General features: G+C 40.9%; 1 protein-coding gene across 1 annotated transcript; it reads left to right on the top strand.

The window, feature by feature from the left end:
* Positions 1-1,596: 1,596 nt before the first annotated feature.
* Positions 1,597-10,887, top strand: LOC140240639 (major facilitator superfamily domain-containing protein 6-like). Its single transcript, XM_072320392.1, has 7 exons — positions 1,597-2,461; positions 5,902-6,112; positions 7,062-7,221; positions 7,934-8,081; positions 8,814-9,017; positions 9,756-9,988; positions 10,771-10,887. The coding sequence occupies exons 1-7, from the start codon at positions 1,597-1,599 to the stop codon at positions 10,858-10,860; spliced, it is 1,911 nt and encodes a 636-aa protein (XP_072176493.1). The 3' UTR covers positions 10,861-10,887.
* The last annotated feature ends 806 nt before the right edge of the window (positions 10,888-11,693 follow it).

Genomic DNA, 11,693 nt, shown 5'->3' with positions numbered 1-11,693 from the left:
TATGTATTCCCTGTAGCAGATATTATGGTTGTGGAGGCACTACTGAGATTATCAATAATCGACCCCAGAACCAAAACATTCAATTTTGAAAACATAAATCCAAAGCAGCATACGAGATACATAGACTTCTTGGCAAAACAGTTGCCAATATACAATTATGTAACATGGATCGAGATGAGCTTGTTTATGAATTGCCTTACACCAAAAAGCGGCAGACCACATCGACCCTCACGGTACACAAAAACAATGCTGGTAACAAAGAGGCACACATGCCTTATGCCGGACCAAGCACAAACAATTCGCACACATAGGGAGATGGTCTATAGAAAGTCTATATTGAAATCTGTAAGGCATGATGTGTTAAAGCACTATATTCAGCATCGATAACGATTGTAAATAATATCAATAATGTTAATAGTTGGCCCAAATGATAATAATAATGATATGCTACTAATAAATGATAGCAGTGTAGGTAATTTATGTATCGTTAATAATGATACGGAGAAGAAGAAAGAAAATAGGAAGAAGGAAAAGAACAAGACGAAGAGAAAAGAAGAACAAGAACACGCAAACTAAACTTTGGCCTATGATCACCGGATTTTCATGAACCGTAGAATTTGTGTAAAGATCAGCGGGATACTGGGTAGGCCTATACGGTCAGCAGAATTAATATCAGAAACCTTTCTGGAACGTTCGCAATGTAAAGTACAGTTTAAACTGAAAGAACTTAGCAATGTGGCTATTATACTGTATAGGTATAGAGTGCTATCCGCATGGATTGGTACTGCCTTTACTTATTCAACAGAGTTGCATGCAGATGACCCTGTCAGAAAGCGCACATGAAAAATACGGCTTTTCATTCGGACTCTGACTTGGTTGAAAGTGTTTTGCATGAAGGCGTTGTATTGTATGTAGAGGGTATACATGCATGACTAGGTCTTGTGTGAAAAGTACCACACGAAAGTGTAGAAAAGATTAGAAAGCTTCTGCGATGGCCGATAGCGTTCCTCTGGCTTGCTATACCGCCATTAAGTTGTTTTCGGTATTTGGATTATATATAATGCAGTTTACCGGGCTCAACGTAAATACACGTGGGCAAATCAAAATGTAACCATTGTATTGTTTGTCATGCACCACAATGGTCAATTGAAGACTCGTGTCGAATGTTGAAATTGATATTAATTACGAAAAGTTTATAAAGTAATTCTCAGATTCATTTTCTTTGCAATGGGAAATTATAATTCAACGAACCAAATTGTCATAATGCAGGCATTGAGGTCATGCATTGCATAGGTCTACGCTTTCTTTTGTTTCACTTTTGGAAGAAACATTGACTTACAAAAGGGTAGTTGATTTTATCATGGTCCTGATGATCTTACTAGTTACAGACTTGCCAAAGAGTGAATCATTTAGAATAAACATTATTGTTCCTTATTCTTTTGTTTTCAATGATAGTACATCTATGGCCAGAAGACGTGACGAACCAGTCAGTGCCACGGGCGACAGCTATAAGCCCTTCAGCGTTGGCTTAGCTCATCGTAGTGTGATACACCTCAAGAGAACGACGGGAGATCCCGTTATTCTCCTGCCTGTGCTATGACCCTGGGAAGTGGCAATACGGACAGTGGCTCCGTCGATTCGTTACCCAGCGTGACGGAATGCCTGTTACTGACGGAAGAAACTCAGCAGCGCGCACGGCTCCTGAGCGCGTACTCTCACACCGTGGAGAGGCTCGAGCAGGAGCAGGAAGAAGGCGCCAGAAAAGATGACGACGTCGAAGACAGCAACTCCGAGAAGTTTGCTGCCAACGACAAAGAGGACGCACCGGGCTGTTACGGGTGCCTTCAACAGTTGTCGCAGAAAATGGACGATTCTCTGGTGCACTGTAAAGTCCTCTACATCTTTTTGAGAGGGGGAGAAGCGTGTTTGAGTTTGTACCTCTCCGTGTATGGACTCCAAGTAGGATTTAACCCAGTCCAGTTGGGATTCATCTTCGCACTCCCCCGCCTCATCTCTTTTTTCACCACTCCCCTGGTTGGATACATCGCCGACAAATTCAAATGCCGCAAAGAGATGCTCCTATTTGCCCTCTGCCTCTGGGTTTTCTTCTCCTTGATGACAAACTTTATCCCAGCACCCAAACTCGCATCGTGTGCGCTCGCGGCGAGGCAGCTGCAGCACTCGATTGCTAAGGTGAACCTGACGAAGATGAGCCGGCCGACGTCGTGGATGTCGAATCCATCACATTACGTCATGTCCGGGTACAGTCGGAACTTTGGGCAGACCAGCGACACGTGCATGATTTCCGACAACGTCACGACAAAAGGATACGACGTGCGACCATCGTGGCTGAACGTCCTCCACGTGACCAGCACGCTGTGGTCGGAGAGGGCGGAGAAGTGTTACCCTGGAGGAAAATTCTGGGGTTCCAACACTGTGCCCGTCGGAACCTCGGTCCAAGGTGAGAGTCGTTTTAAAGGGGGCATCGTTAATTTGATGATAGTGATATACATATTGCGATGGGGCTCCATTTGAATTCTGCTGTGAAATTTAATGTCTAATATATTTTTCTTGATGAAATGGAGCGGCTGTTTAGTTTCATTATCGAAAATCAGCATCTATTCATGCTTTTGTTAACGGCACGAAGAAACCTAAATTTATGGCTCCCACTGGGCAATTTGTTACCGATTACAAACATTACCGGATATTACCAGTAATGTCCTCTCGAAATTTGAATAAGACCAATATTGCCGTTAGTACCATGCTATTACCCAAATTATATCATCTGTTACTGTTATCACCCTGATGAAACCGAAATTTTACAGAGTTACAACAGTGTGATGAGGGGTAATATGGGTAATATTGAAAGGCTTCGTTTGGTTATAACCTTGCAATCATGAGTAATAACAGTAATCTTACAACAATCCCAGCGAAATTTTGCAGTCCCCCCAAAATTACTGTTATCACCCCAGTGAAACCGACATTTTACTGAGTCGCAACAGGGTGATGAGGGGTAACATGGGTAATGCTGAATGGTTTCGATTGGTTATAACATTGCGAACTTTAGTAATAACGGTAATCTTACAGCAATCCCAGCAAATTTTTCAAGTCCACAAAATTACTGTTATCACCGTGTTGAAACCAACATTTCACCGAGTTTACAACAGGGTGATGAGGGGTAGTATAGGTAATCTTGAATGGCTTTAAGTGGTTATAACATTGCAAACTTGAGTAATAACAGTAATCTCGAAGCAATCCCAGCAAAATTTTCAAGTTCCACAAATTACTGTTATCACCGTGTTGAAACCTGTTGAAACCAACATTTTACTGAGTTACAACAGGGTGATAAGGGGTAATATGGGTAATGTCTAATGGCTTTGATTGGTAATAACGTTGCAACCTTGAGTAATAACAGTAATATTCATGCATTATGCATATTCACGAATATTCAAATGAGAAAATGTGTTACCTAATTTTAGTAACCAAGTCCTCACGCATTACAACATTTTGCAGGTATATGCAATATAGAATGTGATAAGAGTATACGTCCGTTAGGAATAGGATGTAGTAGGTATAGATGGTAGGACATTAGGAACAGGCTAGGTTAGGTTAGGATAGGATGAGGATTATGAGTAGGAAATATCAATCCCCAAATTGTACCTAACATATTCTCTTAACTACCCTCAATCTTTATCTTTAATAATATTGTGTTGAAATAACATGGGAATGTGGGTAATATCGGTTACGTTACTGGGTATTGGGGCAATGCAGTGATATCAGGGTAATATTGGGTAAATGCAGTAATATCGGTTGGTAATAACGTGGAAATGCAGTAAATATCGGTTAGTATACATCATACCGGGTAATATTTGGTAAATGGAGAAATATCGGGTTCTGGTAATAACGGGGAAGATTGATGTACTATTTCCCCGTTATTACCCACTGGTGTTACCGTACATAACAACGTTATAAATAACAACGTTATTAAATGTTATTACCCGGGTAATAACGGGTAAAACGCCCAGGGGAAGCATAGATTCCATGTTATTTGTGGTATTTTATCAGGAACTGCTGTGGCTGAGTGGATCAGACCATAGTCTGTCTATCATGAGGTCACTCTTTTCAAGTCCCGTAGTTGGCTGTACATAGCGGTTTGGGCCTCCATGTAGGCAGGGCACTTTATCCTCATTGTCTAAGTCCTTCCGAGTTGAAATTAAGCCATCGCAACCTCTATTTACGGTCCGGCGGTAGCTTGCCTAAAGCATGGAGGTACAAAGAAATACCTCCATGCTTAAAGAAATCTAATCAGTTCACTTCGGTATTATTATTGTCAATGTGTGCCGCCCACTCCTACTAAACTTATCACAAATTGCACTTAATCCTTTGTGGTAATCTGAGTGCCAATTACAATGGGAAAACTCAATGGCGTTTATACGCACTGACCAAAGCCCATGTCACAATCGCTAGCTGTAACATGCAGGTCCCTAAAAGGCTACTTAAAACGAATAGTTAGGCATGCATTGTGAATTGTCGTGAGAACCTGAGTTGTGTGTAAATGTTTGTCCGTGTGTCTAATAAAGCCGAATATAAGGAGTACTATCGTACTATGAACTAGCTATTTACTGCCGAAAGCTGATGACTATTACTGTTTTAGTTCTATCACTGTACAATCCTACAATGTATCGTGACCTTCTAGCACCATTTTACACTATTCCAAGAGAGGTGAATCAGTGTTTGACAGTTGTGCTTTGCTTTCGTGTAGATCTGTGATGTTTGCTAAATGACATGCTTGATACAGTGACTCACGATAATAGCTGATTAAAGTGTCCTAATAATGTTTGCATTCTAGCTTGCAAAGCACTGGGCGCGTTTCAAACTCTTCGTTTAATGAAGTTCAAACAACGAACGTTTACATTGTGGGACAGTAAATTTAGCTGTGTCAAATTCAGTCCAGTCTGTCACTACCACATCTCCTGTTTAGTCTGCTAGGACGTGACGTAGCTACGATGGCCGTGGTGTCTACTTTTGGTTAAACCGTAACAACTACGTAGTCCTTCCTCGCGGAACGAAGTCCAGTATGACTCGTGACTGCAGGAAAGGACAATTGAAAGAGAAATTCTGTTGATTAATCAACACGAACCCTCTCCCATTATTCCCACCACGCATGTGATCCTCCAGTTTTTGGTTTTGATTCAAATGTAAAGTTTCCCATTGAGTGCTATTCCCCTAGTGCATTTGACAATTGAGACCAACATTTCACACTGTTCAATGATGTAGGTCTACTCTATCACTGTATGCTCTTTGTTTCACCCTCGCCTAGAATAATATGATAGGAGTGGAAATACAAGTATAGGTACAGTCGACACGATACTAATGAATGGCCTATGAAGTATACCGTGTCTTTTACCGATCATCAGTCAAGTGCAGATCTTTAATAATGCCAACTTTTCATTTTCTTCCGATGGGCTATCTACACATAAAGCTTTTAGAGACGCCAAACTAGTAGATCTTTGAATAATGCCTGCACTGCCTTTTCTCTTTGCTTTGTTTTCATAATAATGATAATTTATAGGATAGGGCCTATACATTTCTACAACGCAGCTGCTACATACATCATACAACAGAGCTACAATAGCTCCATACCTCAGTCTTGTCTTTTTTTTTCAATGTCTCAAAATAATTTTCCAGAATGAAGATGTAAATGGTTTTTCTCAGTTCTCATCTTAGTTTGCTATTAAAACTTTATTCTTTTTTTTTTTTCACTTCCCAACCTCAGGAAGCTAAAAAAGAAAGAAAGAAGAAGAATAGAATAAAAAAAAAAATGATCCATGTCTCTACCACTGCAAGCTTTGTTGTCACTATGTAACACGTAATACAACTCCCTTGTATCTATCCCCTCAGGTCCAAGTGCGACTTTCCAGGGTTGGATGTACGAGTACGAGAGCCTCATCGGTTCTTTCTACGCCGTCTTCGCCCTCATCACCGTGGCCAACGTGATGCAGTGCACGACGATGTCGTTGACCGACACCGCTACCGTGCACTCGTTAGGCCCCAGGCGGAGTCGCGAGTACGGGTGGCAGCGCGCGTTTGGCAACGCGGGATACGCCATCTAGTGAGTGGTATTTAAATCACATACCCCCCCCCCCCCCGCCGGATTTTTTTTTTATTTACTTTTCACTCACTGATGTACGTTTCTACTTGAAGGTAGAAATGTACTTGAACTAACATGGAAAACATGACATTACTACATCAAAAGTACAATAAACAGACGTGAAAGAAATCTTTCCCTCCCCTCATATAATACAAAAACGCATGTATATCAATGGACTTGTGTCTGAATTATTCATTTTCGGACTTTGCTTAAACAAAAATATCGCACACTCCCGGTCACCACGCCTGCTCGCACACACACATTTTCAGTATATAGTATTTACTGGATTTCGTCCGAGACATAATTAGATAATGTAATTATAGATAAAATAATTTACTCTAAGTCATTTTATACTTGTATTCATATTTGTTCCAATTTTAGTTCTATGCACTGTATGTTATTTATCTTGTGTTTCGTCAGTTTTTTATTATTCTTGTACCTGTTCCTGTTTGCTTTTGATTTGTAAATTCTTATGCACGGTCTTTGCTGAAATGCAGCTTCAAAGCTGATAGCAGGCTTTTTACCGTGTTGAAAAAAATCAAGTCATATCAACTCAAAATCAGGCATAAGACATAAGACATACGAAAAATAAGAGTTCATCTGAATGTGTGTGAAACAAACATGAAATTTAAGTTGATGCAGACTCATCAAATTTTTTGAGAACAATTTACATACCTCATAACAGAACCTCATAACACACACACACACACATACACACACAGACAACTGAAGTCTATTGTTTGATTTCAAGGGGTTACTGCACCTTTCAAGTTTCGAGCTTTCGACCGTTTCCCTTTCTCTCTTAAGCAAATTACATAATGATGTTGCGTAGGCCCTACTTGGCCATGTCTTTTTTTTTCCCAATCAAGAAGAAAGAATAGACGAAATATAAATTTCCTATCTCCTCCAGTATAATTCTAGTGACCACCTTCATCAACTTGTCCTCAACGAAATGGTCGCATTGCACCGTGGACATCGTGGTCGAAGACTACCGGATAGCCTTCGTCATCTTTCTCGGCACGACGAGCTGCGCGATAGCCCTCCTCTCAGCCTACTGCATCAAATTTACGGTCAGTTTCACAACCACAGTGTGCATAGGCAACAACGGGTAAAATGACAACGACAATGACAACGACAACAAATGTGTAGGAGATGCCTGACTGAGCTTCCTTTGTAGCCAAGTTGCATGTGTAATGATAATATGATAGAAAATGATTTGAAAAAAGAATCCGTGGATGCTGTTGTTGGATTTTTATTTCTTTGTAGGCGGAATTCTAATGGGAAGTTAAAAGAGATGTGAGAGTTTTTTTTTTTTCTCTCAGAAGATTAGATGAGATTTTACAAGACGTAGTGAGAAAGAAATAAAGAGAGAGGAAAGAAACTAAGTATTTGATATTATGAACACGTCTACAGAGAGAAGAACGATTAAGGATAAATTACGTCAAAATTAATCTACATTTTTTGGAAAGGTAGAGTGACGGATAAAATGGACCATTTCCTCTCTCAAAATCGAAACGATAGAGAATCTTAGGAGCATAGAAGTATTCAGAAATGTTCCACATAACGTTGTGCAGAACTGATGGACCTTCCCTCTCCACTTCCATCATGAATATGCAACAGCTACACAGTTGAGAACGACAAAGATGACTTAACGAATAAACTAATATACTCTGTGGCGTCATGTTATATCGTTTAGATTTTACTTTCCATAGAAAGTTCTGTCCTCAGTTCTTGTCGTCTCTCATTTCCCTATCCCATCCTAATGTCCGTTTGTTCTTGCAGCATAAAGATCCAAGCGAGACGAATTTGTTAAACCTACGAAGAGTCTTCGGCAGGGCTCGTCCTGGGCTGATCGTGATGGTTCTGTGGTATCTCGCCGCAAATGAGGGCGCTATCACCGTCTTCTTGCCCTTCCATCTCTCCACACAAGGTAGCGCGAAGGGTTGAGGAAACGAACTCTTGTTCTTTTTCATTGTTCTTTTTCATTGTAGTATTAAGTTCGATATTGCTGATTTAGGACTGAAATTCGAAGTACACGTGTATCTAAAAGAGATACGTTGGGCATAATTATGCGTACAGTCCACCGTTAGATCTTTACTTTTCAAAGCACAATTTCCCTAATTGCTAGAAGCCTCTTCAAAGACTCTCGCGCTGCTAGCACTGACATGATCACGCGCTAGCGACGGGAGCCGAACCCGTTAGTGAGACTTTCGTCCCGTTGGTTGAGTAACTCTATTTTGCGTGCTGATTCCTGCTCGCTTCTCTTGCAATTAGGCCTACTGAAGCAAGAAGGCCGTTGACAAAAGCTAAATGATTTTACCCATTGATTACAGAACACCAACTTGTCTCGATAGATAAAAGATATTCTTGAGAAGAATACGATCACTAATCAGATATCTCTCCCAATTAAAACCACGTGTTAAAATGGTAACTACGTGATGTAAGTAAGAACAAAAGAGATGAAGACCAAGATAAAAACACCACATTTGAATTAAGATTCAATTTTTGAGAAAAAACCCTCTTTCATAATGTCTGAATTTAGCAGCGTATCTACTTTTATGTTTGTTACACAACAAAAACAAAACTACCAGCTCTCTTTGTTATATTACATCCTTATTGTTGACGTCATTAAAATTGAATCTTCATCTTCCTTTTGATGCAGGTGCACCGCAACGTTGGGTCAAGGCGTCTCGCATCATCAGCGGGATCTCAGAGCTCTCATTCGCCTTTCATCTTGGTGGCCTTATCAAGAACCGTGGCCACGAGTTCCTCCTGATCGCCGGGACGGCTGGCTCTCTCATCTGCTTTCTTGCCTACGCTCTTGTTCCCCGCCCTCAAGGGATCCTGGCAGTGGAAGTCATACACGGTTGGTCTTGTAGTTGTCTTGGAGGGTAGTTCATGAAGCTTTATATCAGATGCTTTTTTCCCCCTGACAAACTGTTAAAGCTTTATGTCAGATGCTTTTTTCCCCCTGACAAACTGTTATAAGCTACTGAAATCATTGCATCTGATTGGCTGAGAGCAAATTTGTCTGTAAAATTTGTCGGACAAATTTGAAATGTTTCAGGAAATGCCAACCTGGGAGGTGTTTCATCAACGAGTTCGTCGGAGGTTTTCACCGACAAATCTGCTATCAGCCAATCAGACGCAAGGATTTCAGTAGCTTTTAACAGTTGTCGGTGTAAATCACTGACAAAAAGTTTCATGAAACACCCCCCTGATCTCCTCTGATTTGTCACAGAAAACGATATTATGTAGCTAATCCACAACTTGCCTTTTGTGAAACAATCACATGAAATAACGGATCCCACAACAGCTACAGTTCAGCAATATCACGGACCTCAAAAATTCCCTCAAACGTATCATCTGGATGGCAACAGTCTGATAAAGCCCACATAATGCTCGAAATGAATAAATGATCGTCACATGATAATCCTATATTGAGGAAACGTGATTTTACCTTTATCCATAGAGAACTCAGTATTTTTGCTTTGACATTAGTACTCAACCATGAATAACAAACGATGTTTCCTGCAGGTGGACTAGTTTTCCTCCAGTTTCAAGTATTTCCGGTGACGATGAAACTTCCTCGTTCTTTTTTCAGGGATGTCACGTGCTCTAACGTGGAACGTCGTGGTGCCGCGCATGAGCTCCGAAGTGCACCCCGAGAATCTTGCCAGTCTGCTGGGCTGCCTCTCAGGCGTCTTTTACCTCGGGCAGGGCGTTGGGGCCGTGATTGCCGGCGTGTGTGTCTCCGTCTACGGCTCTCCCGTGACTTTCTTCTCCTGCGCTCTTTTATCTTTCGTCATCGCTGTCGTGATGTTGATCGTGTATCAGGTAAGGAGTTCACTTCCGCTTCGGAAGGTAAATGAGGAATTATCGTCCTGGCATTATGAAGTACAATTCTGTTTATTCGTTAAAATTTGTTGCATTTCCTCATGTTTGTTGGCTTATACAGTGAAATCTACCCTAGAACAGTTCACAGATAACGATGATTCAAATTGATCCCGAATTTTAGAGTATCGAAAAAAAAAAAGGAGAAGAAAAGACGTGCAGCTAGATATAAACCACTTACGGATAGTCCAACTTACCAATATAATTATATCTTAGCAAGCTGCCTTGAATGTTTCGAATGGTCTTTTACTGCAATGTAAAGAAATCATTACCGCGGCTGTCCATGACATTATTGTCGTGTCATCTCCGTGTCTCATTGTGTTTTTTGTTTTCTCATTTGATCTTCATCTGCTTATGAGCAAAATGTAAATCTGAATTGGATTATTCCATGTGTCTCCTTTGCGTAGTAGTCTTTCTACCACGAAGACTTTATGAAATAAATATTCAGTAGAGTGTTAGTTAATGCAGAAAACGCTCATTCAAAATGTTGGGGAGGGTAAACACGATACTTCACGGGGAATTATCCCTGCTTTATGATAGCCACTCGCATTTCTTCAATGATCCAGGATTTTGTCTGCTCATTCCTAGAACTGCGAGGTATGGTCCAAATGCCAAATGAATCATTGTTTCAGATTTATAGGCTCCTATAATTTCTTTATCTGCCGTTATTGTCTTGTTGTTAAGCGATTGTTTTCCTTGACTTTCTCCAACCACCATGAATACAGGCAAACGAGAAAACGAGGAAGAAAAAGACCAAAAGCCAGGAGCCCGTTAAGTATTCATTGCTGTCAGAAACGGAAACGGACGATCCGTAGACGAGGCACATTAACCCTCCAAAGACTGTGATTTGATTGCCATTGGCAATTTCTGCGAATAGGTTGTCGACGGTAACAGCAGTTACGTGTTCCATTCCTGAACCACCGAAAAAGGGGTATTGATTGAAATGGGGGAAAAGCGCTAGTCACTTTGACGTTAAGTTGGCAGTTTGTCACCCGTGCTATGCTGCACTATGCTGATAGATAAAATATACTCCAAAGTATAAAGTACTTGCTGCATACTTTACAATGTGCTGGACGGTGGAATAACTTTAATAAGGAGTGTTAGCAAGATGTTACACGTTGCAATAAAGAATACATGGTCCATGTGTTGTACATTATGCATAATGAGAGGACAAGTATCTTTGATGAACGGATGCCATTTATCTAATACGCCTCTCAGTCTGTCCATCAACTTTGTTTCTGTCACGACCGCCTCCGGCCTGACGTAGCCCGGACTGATGTAGCCCGGCATGCTGCACAGCTGAATGATTAACAAACAGCTGTACAGACTGCTTTGAGACGTTACCACCGATAATCGCGTCTTCTTTCCTTACCATCGCTGCATTCTAGAAACGAGACATCTCGAAGGAAAAAGAAGGTATACTTATGTTTCAAGGTAACATCCTAATCGGAACCATCAGTACTCTCGAATATTGTAAGGTTCAGTGTTACCCACCACTGCCCTGTGTTGAGAAACATGAGAGTGTCTATAGTGCGCCACCAGGTCTCTGCAGGGTACAAGGGATCTGTTTTTCATGTCCGACAACAAATCATAGACCAATACTTGAAGATATTACTGTTCCTTTTAACTTCATGAAGGGACATTGAGT

Source organism: Diadema setosum, chromosome 17, assembly GCF_964275005.1.
Source record: "Diadema setosum chromosome 17, eeDiaSeto1, whole genome shotgun sequence".
Taxonomy (NCBI): domain Eukaryota; kingdom Metazoa; phylum Echinodermata; class Echinoidea; order Diadematoida; family Diadematidae; genus Diadema; species Diadema setosum.
The sequence above is the reverse complement of the archived record's forward strand: the minus strand, read 5'-3'. Positions and strand labels throughout refer to the sequence as shown.